Here is a 12,367-nt window from a genome sequence, read left to right as displayed (position 1 = left end):
GTGGTGTACATCTGGTGAGCCTGTATTTCACCTGGAGTTTCTTAGCAAGCATACACTAGAAGTGGAGCACAAATGAGCACTGATCTGGCACTTTTGGGGTGTTTGATGTAGTCAATGAGAATCCGACAGTAACGCGCTATGTGGAGCTGTGTTTTATCTTTCAGGTTATAAAGAGATAAGAAGAGGAGCGCTGTCATATATATTTATATAATGCGTAACTACTATATGCGTCACGTAATGTGTGTATTGCTCGGTATTCCATTCCCGAATGCGCATGAGCATGCGTAAATGTCACTCGTACACGTAAAACTGTACACTCTGAACTACACTCACTAACTGACAGTATAATCACTCTCTAGCTAATACAGTACAGTAGTAATATAGTCTGACTGCAGCACAGAAACCTGTTTGCAGTGCCTGCCTGCACACAGGGCCGGGCCGAGGCATAGGCTGGAGAGGCTCCAGCCTCAGGGCGCAGTGTAGGAGGGGGCACACAATTCATTCAGCTGTCATTCCTAATTGTGTATGAAGCAGAAAGAAATAAGAAAAGGGGATACATAGCAGTGACTGCAAGCCAGATAACTAGATATTAAGGTGTTGGAGAGGTTGGGGGCCCTGTGGCACCTATTAGTCTAATAGTAATCAGTGTGTGATGGCTGGGGTGGGAGGGATGGAGGGGCGCACTTTGGTGTCTCAGCCTTGGGTGCTGGAGGACCTTGTCCCGGCTCTGCCTGCACAGTAGCACAACAGCAGACAGTGACACTAGCAGCACAGTACACTCTGAACTACACTCACTAACTGACAGTATAATCACTGGCTAGCTAGAACAGTACAGTAGTAATATAGACTCAGGCTTGCTCTCCAGGACTCCCGAATGCAAATTTACCCGAAGTATTTGGGTAAATTTCAGCGTTGCCGAAGCCGATTGCGCCGGACCTGAAGCCGAAGGTGAAGAAGAAGTACCAGGTGAAGAAGAAAAGAACCAGGTGAAGAAGAACCAGATGATGTTGACGAAGAATAAGAAGATGAAGAAGAACCAGGTGAAGAAGAAGAAGAGAAGAACCAGGTGAAGAAGAAGAAGAGAAGAACCAGGTGAAGAAGAAGAAGAGAAGAACCAGGTGAAGAAGAGAAGAACCAGGTGAAGAAGAAGAAGAGAAGAACCAGGTGAAGAAGAAGAGAAGAACCAGGTGAAGAAGAAGAAGAGAAGAACCAGGTGAAGATGAAGAAGAGAAGAACCAGGTGAAGAAGAAGAAGAGAAGAACCAGGTGAAGAAGAAGAAGAGAAGAACCAGGTGAAGATGAAGAAGATAAGAACCAGGTGAAGAAGAAGAAGATAAGAACCAGGTGAAGAAGAAGAAGGGAAGAACCAGGTGAAGATGAAGAAGATAAGAACCAGGTGAAGATGAAGAAGATAAGAACCAGGTGAAGAAGAAGAAGAGAACCAGGTGAAGAAGAAGAAGATAAGAACCAGGTGAAGAAGAAGAAGGGAAGAACCAGGTGAAGATGAAGAAGATAAGAACCAGGTGAAGATGAAGAAGATAAGAACCAGGTGAAGAAGAAGAAGAGAACCAGGTGAAGAAGAAGAAGAGAAGAACCAGGTGAAGATGAAGAAGATAAGAACCAGGTGAAGATGAAGAAGAGAAGAACCAGGTGAAGAAGAAGAAGAGAAGAACCAGGTGAAGAAGAAGAAGAGAAGAACCAGGTGAAGATGAAGAAGAGAAGAACCAGGTGAAGATGAAGAAGAGAAGAACCAGGTGAAGAAGAAGAAGAGAAGAACCAGGTGAAGAAGAGAAGAACCAGGTGAAGAAGAAGAGAAGAACCAGGTGAAGAAGAAGAAGAGAAGAACCAGGTGAAGAAGAAGAAGAGAAGAACCAGGTGAAGAAGAAGAGAAGAACCAGGTGAAGAAGAAGAAGAGAAGAACCAGGTGAAGAAGAGAAGAACCAGGTGAAGAAGAAGAAGAGAAGAACCAGGTGAAGAAGAAGAAGAGAAGAACCAGGTGAAGAAGAAGAAGAGAAGAACCAGGTGAAGAAGAACCAGATGATGAGGATGAAGAAGGAGAATAAGAAGACGAAGAAGAACCAGGTGAAGAAGAAGATGAAAAAACAATTGAAGATGAGCCAGGTGAAGAAGAAGAAGAACTTAAAGAACCAGATGCCAGTGAAGAAGAAGATGATGAAGATGATAGTAATGATTGATTGATGACGAGAAACAAAAAGAGGGTAAAACAGAAAAAGAAGATGGTGAAGAAAAAGATGGAGAGAAAAAAAGAAGACGGTGACGTTGAATAAACAAGAAATGCTGAAAAAAAAGTTTTCCATCACATTTTTCTGTTCTTTTTTTTTTATATCAGACCTATTTACATGTGATTTCCCTTTAAAAAAAAAACACATCCGAATTCGCGAACACTAATCGAATTTTGGTACATTCGAGCAACCCTGAATATAGTCTGACTGCAGCACAGAAACCTGTTTGCAGTGCCTGCCTGCACAGTAGCACAACAGCAGACAGTGACACTAGCAGCACAGTACACTCTGAACTACACTCACTAACTGACAGTATAATCACTGGCTAGCTAATACAGTACAGTACAGAAACCTGTTTGCAGTGCCTGCCTGCACAGTAGCACAACAGCAGACAGTGACACTAGCAGCACAGTACACTCTGAACTACACTCACTAACTGACAGTATAATCACTGGCTAGCTAATACAGTACAGTACAGAAACCTGTGTGCAGTGCCTGCCTGCACAGTAGCACAACAGCAGACAGTGACACTAGCAGCACAGTACACTCTGAGCTACACTCACTAACTGACAGTATAATCACTGGCTAGCTAATACAGTACAGTACAGAAACCTGTTTGCAGTGCCTGCCTGCACAGTAGCACAACAGCAAACACTAGCAGCACAGTACACTGTGAACTACACTCACTAACTGACAGTATAATCACTGGCTAGCTAAATGCAAGTAATATCAGTAGTATGAGATCACTGAAATGAGCAAAAACGCTGGGTTTTTACACCAAAATGCCCTTGCTTGTGACAGAATGGCCAGGAGATACTCTCTCAGACCACAGTTTCTAGCAAGGACGGAGTTTGTGATAATGGCCGCTGGTTATATACAGGACGGGAGGGTATAGCCTCCCCTCCTGTGATTGGTTGCTCTAGCCTGCGTCAGGGGCCTCTGATTGGCCCAGTGACATCTTTTGAAAAAAGCTGTGACCCGTATTTTTTTACGCACACCATGATCCGGATTTGACGCGATGTCGTGATCCATGCGGATCATGGCATCCGCATCACAGCCTTCCTGTTGCGTAAAAATTGGCGTGAATCACGCGTACCCATGATCACGACCATCCGTGATAGCACCACCAGTGATTGGACAGGAATCAGAGTTATGGAGCGTTTTGACAGGGTTATGTTCTGAATTTAACGTGCCACTATACTGAAAATGTGCACATTATGTAACACTATAGTAGATTAATGTAAACTTATTTTACTGTTTTTTATCATTTCAGCAAAATGAAGAGTCCAAGGGTACCCAAGAAACACGACAGATTCCGCAGTTTGTGACCATGCCTAGCCCTTCGTCCTACACAAGCCAAAGTTACTTCACACGTGATTTATATATGTCTGCTGTATCCATTGCGGGGTTTCGGCATTGGGTGGGCGATAGCAGAGTGTACAAGTCACCATTACCTACCACGGGCTGAAATGGGAAGATTTCCTTCCGGTACCTTCTGCTTCTGCCCCTCCTGCAAACATGTTCAGCTCAGTAGAAATGGACTGTTCAAGCATCCCCTGTATTGTACATTGCTTGGAGGAGTCCACTGAACTATCATTTGCACATAAAGTCTCAAACAAAAGGAGTGCTTCTTAAAGAGAACCCGAGGTGGGGTTCTGACAATGAAATCCGAATACAGAGGCTGTGTCTGCCTATACTGCCCAGTCTCTTTTGCTATCCAGATCCCCCCTAAGCCCCCCCTGCGCTCTGCAATCACCCATAAATCACGGCTGCGCTATGCGGGCTGTGTTTACCTCTGTATTGTCAGTCTTAGCGCTCCCCCCGCCTCCTGCATCGATCCGGTCCCCGCCCACGTCCCTTCCCTACAATCAGCGGGGAGGGAAGGGACGCGGGCGGGGACCGGAGCTAAGCAGGAGGCGGGGGGAGCAGCAGACTGACAGTACAGAGGTAAACACAGCCCACTGTGACATGCTGCGTGTCGGCAGCGCGGCTGTCATTTATGGGTGAACCCAGAGTGCAGGGGGGAGTGCAGGGGGGCTTAGGGGGGATCTGGATAGCAACAGAGGCTGGACAGTATAGGCAGACCCAGCCTCTGTATGCGGATTTCATTGTCAGAACCCCACCTCGGGTAAAGAGAACCCGTGGTGGTTTTGGGGGGGCAGGTGGGACCCAGAGGCATGTTCTCTGCCTCATGACATGCTTTCTGTGTCCCCCAAGTGCCACTCTCTACCCCCTCCCCCCCCACCCCACTGTCACGTTGTGTTGTGAATAAGAGACAGTCTCTCATTCCAGCACTGTGACCCAGAGGTCACGAAAGTGAAAGTGGGCCAGTGTGGCCCGCAGGAACAGCGGGGAGTGGCGGTTTTTGCGACTACCTGATCCGCTCAGCCCCCTGGATCAGGTAGCCTACTTTTAATTTTATTTGAAATATATGTGCACATTTCTCCCTGAGTGTAATGTGCTATAAATTACTTTGCGCCTATATTGCTGTCCCTTACAGGCAGTAACAATCAGACAGGTTTTGGACTAGTCCATCTCTTCATGGCAGATTCTGGGTGTTTCCTTTATTCTTCACAAATACACTTCATGCAAAGGGTCTATACAAATATACAGCCAGCCTCCCTCCACACACTATTCTGGCAGGTTGATTGAGCAACTGCCATTCAAGAAGTGCTACTGAAAATAAAGAAAACCCTGAGAATCCCGTATGAGGAGATGGAATAGTTAAAAATCTGTCAGTTGTGTCAGATGATTTTTACAATCTATTTTAAGTGGCAGAGACATAGGGTAAAAATTATAGTGCATTTTACTCTGGATCAAAAAATGTACATTTTAAACAAATGCATACACAACACCTTGATGTCCGATCAGGATTCGATTTGATTCAATTCAATTTGCCATTGCAAAACAGTGGCAAATTGAATCAAATCGAATTGAATCCCGATCAGACATGTCGAATCGAATCAATGAATCGAATCGGACAAAAAAATTGTATGGTGTAGATGGGGCCTTAGAATATATTTTTTCTCAGTAGCAGGAATGGTGACCACCATGTGAGATGAGATGAGGGTCCTGTCTCCAGCCTAATGCTGGGAATACACGGCTCGAAGCTGAGACATTTAGATGGCTCGATAGATCATTTCCGATACGTCCGATCTCCCTCCCGATTGTTTCGCCGCTTGATTCCGTATTGAGGAGAATGCAAAAAGATAAGAAAAACGAGCGGAAGATAAGAGAGTCGCCTGTGGAATCGAGCGGGGAATCGATCGAGCGGGGAATCGAGTGGCAATATCGAGCTGTGTATGCCCAGCATTAGAGCCACAAGGGAACTGAATCACGGGACACTCTATGACATGCGTACGTACAAAAAGGGCGCCTGGACAAAAAGGGCGCGGGGTGTAAACTCTAAATAATAATTAATCATTAATAGGGTTTATAAAAATAGTGTGCTATATTTTGTTTACAAATAAGGTTTAACAAAATTATAAATCATTAAATAATGTTTATGAAGTCGGAAATTGTGAAAACGTTATTCTTCCCTGTTTCTAAAGTTACACTTATAATTACGTTTATGAAAAAACAATAATATATGTTTAATTGTTATAATTCTATATTATTGTGAATAACCTTCATTTACGGTTTGTTCTTATAATAAAATCTGAAAATATTCTTTATAACGATGATATAAATATAACTACGTTTGTAATAAGTGTTGTAAAACATTAGTAATTATTACTAAAATTTTATGAAAACTTTACCTAAGCCTACTCTCACACAGAACCCTCCCTGTACCTATCCCTAACCCCTTGACCCCCCTGGTGGTGCCTAAACCTAAGACCCCCCTGTTGGTGCCTAAACCTAAGACCCCCCTGTTGGTGCCTAAACCTAAGACCCCCCTGTTGGTGCCTAAACCTAAGACCCCCCTGTTGGTGCCTAAACCTAAGACCCCCTGTTGGTGCCTAAACCTAAGACCCCCCTGTTGGTGCCTAAACCTAAGACCCCCCTGTTGGTGCCTAAACCTAAGACCCCCCTGTTGGTGCCTAAGTAACCCTCCCTGTACCTACTCCTAACCCCTAGACCCCCCTGTTGGTGCCTAAACCTAAGACCCCCCTGGTGGTGCCTAAACCTAAGACCCCCCTTTATTATGTGGATAATAATGTTTTACTAATTGTGGATGCAAAAAATATATTGCAATTTACGTTACATACCGATCGCTTTATTTTGTGAATAATAATGTTTTACAAACAGTAAGGGATAAAACTTTAAATAATGTTTTAATTAGATAAATAAGATAAATATGTTTAGTATTTTTATAAACGTTATTCGGCACGGGTGCATTTTATAAACGTAAATCACCACAAGTTCAGTTATAAATCATTAAAAATCTCCGGGCGCCAGTTGTAAACGTTATTTATGTCCTGCGCCCTTTTTTCCTGCTCGGCGCCCATTAAACGCTATTTATTATGAGAGTGAATGGCGGCGCCCTTTTTGTCCACTAGCGGCATGCGCCCTTTTTTCCCGCTTCCCTATTATATACCACTAAATGATATAGAACTTGACATGGCAAGTCCTGGTCCTCTAAACTCTTATAAATGAGGGGCCTGGAGAAAGGAGAAGAACAGTGTGATGGTCATTACTTTGCCACATCACTTCTGATTCCCCCCTCAGCAGATCCTTGGAGATTCCCTGAGCTGAGATACTCTAGCAATGAAATACTTCTGAGTTCTGGCTAGGCAGGAGGCCGTTTTTCTGTAATATGTTTTTCCCCCTATGGTGTCCCTGGCTTCCACCTCATTTTTACTACTTATTACTGATTTCAGTACGTTGCATTTTACCATCCGAAACACATACGGGGAAACACTTTGAATTCGCTGCTGTGGAAGCGGACCCTAAAAAGCAAAATGTCCGCACACATCCTTGTGCTCAACACGTTCTCAATTATTGTTATTATTTAGTATTCATATAGCACCAACATCTTCCACAGCACTGTACATAGTATATAGTATAGGAATTTAACTGTAACTCAGAGGAGCTCACAATCTAATCCCTAACATACTCATATATGCCATTATAGTCTAGGGCCAATTTTTAGGGGGAAGCTAATTACCATTTCTGTATGTTTTTGGGATGTGGTAGGAAACCAGAATGCCCAGAGGAAACCCACACAGAGACGGGAGTACATACAAACTTTGTGCAGATAGTGCCCGGGCTGGGATGTGAACCAGGGACCAAACCTTTCTTCAACATAGTGCTTCAAAAAAGATTGGTGTCTCTGATGAATCAAACTACCAACTCTCCAACCCGACAGGTTTCGCCCTTGTTTATGGCATCCTCAGGGGTCTCGGAGAGTAGGCATACAATAATAGGCAGTATATATTAGGGGTGCTAATTTGGATTCCACGGAATCAAAATGTATGATTTACAGTAAGAAAACGGCATTTCCAATCAGAATTCTGAAATTGGAATTCCGTAGGAATCTGATTTATCGCAACTTGGTAATTTTAGATCAATCCCAGAACTCGGAAGCATTGGACCAATCACCGAATACTGAAATTTTCTGTAAAAATGTCATTTTACACCAATCACAATGTTTATTTTTCACATTTCCGTTTTTATGATTTGTTTTTCATTTATGGCATTCTCCGATGCAAACAATAACTAATATAAAACATCTCAAAAATCGGAAAAACAGGAAATTGGAAAAACGGTGAATTGTAAAAATGGAAAATCAGAAATCGGAGTTTCTGCGGAATGGTAAATGGGCATTTCGGAGCATGTGTTGTATATATACAGAAGTGAAACACAACTTGGATGATAGATGTTTATCTCCGTGCATTCAAGCGCGCACCTCTTATTTCTGGCTCCTCACAATGTGAATGTTCACCAGTGGACAGTTCTCGACGAAGAACACATGTTCACGTTCGCATCAGCAGGTGAACACATGGCGCGTTCGACCCGCCCCCTATCCATCACCATGGAGCCAACCTTTGACCCCTCAGAGACCCCAGTGTCAGCAGACACATGGCAGCCAATCAGCTAGCACTCCCGCCTGGACGAAACCTTTCTCCCTATAAAAACACCAGCATGGCAGCCATTTTACTCTCTGCCTGTGTGCTGTGTGAAGGAGAGTATGGAGAGAGCTGTGCTGTGCTGCAGGGATAGCGGTCGTTAGGCCAGTGTGCTGTCTGTGTAAAGGAGAGTAGGGAGAGAGCTGTGCCGCTGACAGAGATAGTGGTAGTTAGCAGTGCTGCTCGGATACCCCTTTTCAAAACCCGGATTGGATCCGGATACCCAGATATCTGATGCGGGTCGGATATCCGAGTTCAAAATTTTCCAGATATCCGACCCCAGTATCCAGGACATCCAGGCAAATTCATCTGGATAGAAAAACCGGAACTGGCCTTTAAATTGCTTTTAAAAAGTTTTTTAGGGTAAATGAGGCATGTAGCATCATTATTTTTTAAAGGGAGACACTAATTGATGATGTGGGGACTTAAAATCCCCCCCCCCCCCCCAAAAAAAAAAATGGCTGTCAATTAACATCAGGACTAGGTTCCAGACAGCGGTCGTGCAGCCCACATTATGTCCAAAGTCCAACCGCACAACTGGGACATGGCAGTTTTCAGCCCAGTCACCTCCAAAAAATATGCAACAATTGTGTTTTGGGTTAAATATAGGTGGTAATAGCGCAGCAGCAGTGGCCTGTGGCAGCCTGGCAGTGGGAGCAGCAAAGGCAGCAGGAGTAGGGCAAGGGCAATGCAGCAGCAGCAGGTGTAACGTCTGCCAGGAGCATGCCGGACGTGGCACTTGGCACTTTGCACATGGCTCTTGGCACTTTGCACGTGGCCCTTGGCACTTGGCACGTGGCCCTTGGCACGTGGCATATGGCACTTGGCACGTGGCACTTTGCACGTAGCGCTTTTCACTTTGCATGTGGCACTTTGCACGTGCTACATGGTACTTTTCACGTGGCACTTTGCAAGTGGCACTTTGCACGTGCCACATGGCACTTTGCACGTGGCACTTTGCACAAGTGCCACGAGCAAAGTGCCAAGTGACACATGCCAAGTGCCACGTGCCAAGTGCCACATGCAAAGTGCCACATGACAAGGGCCACGTGCAAAGTGTCAAGTGTCATGTGCAAAGTGCCACGTGCAAATTGCCAAGGGCCACGTGCCAAGTGCCAAGGGCCACGTGCTGAGTGACAGTCAGACAGCAGAGGAGAAGACACTAACTGTCACAATGGCACTGCTCAGCAGCACAGCAGTTCTGTAGTAAGCTAACACAGTAGTACTACTACTCTAACAACTACTAGCACTGACTGCAGTACTACAGTACTAACTACACAATAACACAGTAATCCTATTCCCTAATTCCTAACCTAACCTATACTGTAGCTAGCTAAGGCTAATAGCTGGCCAGCAGGCAGCAGCTGGCCTGGTCTGTGCACAGCAAACACTCAGACACATAGCAGCTGCAGCAGCCCTGCAGCACACACTCTGATTGTCACACAATGACATCAAGCTAATTAACAATACAACAATAGTGTAGTGATAGTGAAGAGGTTATTCACTTAACAACTTTAGGTTTTACACTGTATACAGCACTTGTTAGGCCAGCAGCACTGGAGCAAACACTCTGACTGTCATTCACTGAATGAAATAAAGCTAGCCTGGAGCATGCCGGATGTGGCATGTGGCACTTTGCACGTGGCCCTTGGCACTTGGCACATGGCACTTGGCACGTGGCATTTGACACTTGGCACGTGGCACTTGGCACTTTGCACATAGCGCTTTGCACTTTGCACGTGGCATTTTGCACGTGGCACTTTGCTTATGCCATGTGGCACTTTGCACGTGGCACTTTGCAAGTGGCACTTTGCATGTGCCACTTTGCACATGATACGTGGCACTTTGCACATGCTACGTGGCACTTTGCATGTGCCACGTGGCACTTTGCACGTGCCACATGGCACTTTGCACGTGCCATGTGCCACCTGCCACGTGCAAAGTGCCATGTGCAAAGTGCCACATGCCAAGTGCCAAGTGCCAAGGGCCACGTGCAAAGTGCCACGTGCCAATTGCCATGAGTCACGTGCCAAGTGCCAAGGGCCACGTGCTGAGTGACAGTCAGACAGCAGAGGAGAAGACACTAACTGTCACACTGGCACTGCTCAGCAGCACAGCAGTTCTGTAGTAACACAGTAGTACTACTACTCTAACAACTACTAGCACTGACTGCAGCACTACAGTACTAACTACACAGTACACAGTAACACAGTAATCCTATTCCCTAATCCCTAACCTAACCTATACTGTAGCTAGCTAAGGCTAATAGCTGTCCAGCAGGCAGCAGCTGGCCTGGTCTGTGCACAGCACACACACAGACACATAGCAGCTGCAGCAGCCCTGCAGCACACACTCTGACTGTCACGCAATGAAATCAAGCTAATTAACAATACAAAAATAGTGTAGTGATAGTGAAGGGGTTAATCACTGAATAGCTTTAGGTTTATCACTGTGTACAGCACTTGCTAGGCCAGCAGCACTGGAGCACAAACTCTGACTGTCACTCACTGAATGAAATCAAGCTAGCCAGTCTAATTAACAATATAACAATAGTGTAGTGATAGTGAGAGGGTAATCACTGAACAGCTTTAGGTTTATCACTGTGTACAGCACTGGAGCATGTCTCTCAGTGAGCAGTCGCAAGCGAGGACTTTGCAAGTGGACGATATTTCTCATCATGGCAGCCCTCCTTATTATACAGGGAGGGCTTGCCAGGGTTCCTTTCTGTGATTGGGTGCTAGGGCTTAGGCTGGGAGTCCTCTGATTGGCTCAATGAGGTCACGTGGGGCTGGCCAGGGTTCCCCTCTGTGATTGGTTGCTAGGGCTTCTGCTAGGAGCCCTCTGATTGGCTCAATGATGTCATCTCCTTAGTTACAGTATTCGAATCCGGACATCAGCGGATATCCGGGTATGCAACCAAATATCCGTAGACAGCTATACGGATTTCTACAGAAATCCAGAATCCGAATCTGAATTGGATAGCTGAAAAAAGGTCGGATATCCGGTTTACCCGGATATCCGGAATCCGGATGAGCACCACTGGGGAGCAGTCCCCATTTAAACAATTGTGCAGGTGTCCTATGCCAGTCAAATAAAATGTTATAATTGCGTTCCTTAGTTAGTGTGTTCCTTGACAGATTAGCCGTACCCAGAAAGATAGCCTCCCATTGCCCTGCGTCCCAAGAAGAGTTCCGTTCATCCTGCCATTTCAACAGGGCATTAGAAAAAGTGTCATGTTTGGAGTACCAGCGTTCGTAATTAAAGTAGAGATAAGCCCATCAGGGAGTGGGTGAGACAAAGCCATCTTTTCTAGGCTGGAACTAGTTAAGCGTAAATCGTGCGATCGCCAAGATTGCAAAAAAAAAAGGCCAATCTGTAGGTACCGGAAAGCTTCTGAGTCTGGTATATTAAATTTCTCTTGAAGCTGTGACCAAGACAAGGGGATGCCATCCTTCATTAAGTATCCTATAGAGTTTATACCTCTAGATTTCCAAGTGCCCCAAGCTAAGCCACAGACTACCTGAGGAAAACCTGTGTTTTAAAGCAATGACTCTAAACTTGAGTATGGGCCTAGGTGATCTAACATTTTAACAAGAAACTTTTTTATCATGAGGGACTCATGTATGGGAAGCGAAAAAACATTAGGACCTAAGCAGGGCCATGAAGTCCAGAGAAGGCATCTAATTGGGAAAGGAGAGATCATTTATTTTTCCAAATCTACCCATCTAACTGAACCGCTAGGGGAGGACCACTGTAGTAGTTGTGCTAGCCTAGCAGCATAGTAGTAGTGGATAATACTGGGAGCACCTAATCCCCCCTGAAATGTATGGTGTGTTACATGTAGGTATAGGTACCCCCCCAAATAAAGTTAGTGATTCTAGATTGTAGAATATCCACACTCTTCTGGCGATTCTAATGGGTAAAGCTCTGAACAAATACAAAATCTTAGGCAATAAAGTCATTTTCACAGAGTATATCCTCCCCAGTAAAGAGATGCGGTAGGGCTGCCATTCCTCCAGCAGTCTATTAAGCTTCTTGAGCATTGTAGTGTAATTTA

General features: G+C 45.0%; 2 protein-coding genes across 4 annotated transcripts in view; one reads left to right on the top strand and one right to left on the bottom strand.

Moving 5' to 3' along the window:
• The window catches only part of LOC137537975 (neuropilin-2-like), a 44,466-nt gene extending 40,789 nt beyond the window's left edge, over window positions 1-3,677 (top strand). Inside the window, exon 6 of the mRNA XM_068259896.1 lies at window positions 3,516-3,677. Coding sequence (XP_068115997.1) covers window positions 3,516-3,523 — 8 coding nt within the window. The 3' untranslated portion in view covers window positions 3,524-3,677. The remainder of the gene's footprint in view (window positions 1-3,515) is intronic.
• The window catches only part of LOC137538746 (low choriolytic enzyme-like), a 1,161,243-nt gene that overhangs the window by 501,796 nt on the left and 647,080 nt on the right, over window positions 1-12,367 (bottom strand). The window lies entirely within an intron of this gene.

The sequence above is a fragment of the Hyperolius riggenbachi genome, chromosome 11 (genome assembly GCF_040937935.1).
Source record: "Hyperolius riggenbachi isolate aHypRig1 chromosome 11, aHypRig1.pri, whole genome shotgun sequence".
Classification (NCBI taxonomy): Eukaryota; Metazoa; Chordata; class Amphibia; order Anura; family Hyperoliidae; genus Hyperolius; species Hyperolius riggenbachi.
The sequence above is the reverse complement of the archived record's forward strand: the minus strand, read 5'-3'. Positions and strand labels throughout refer to the sequence as shown.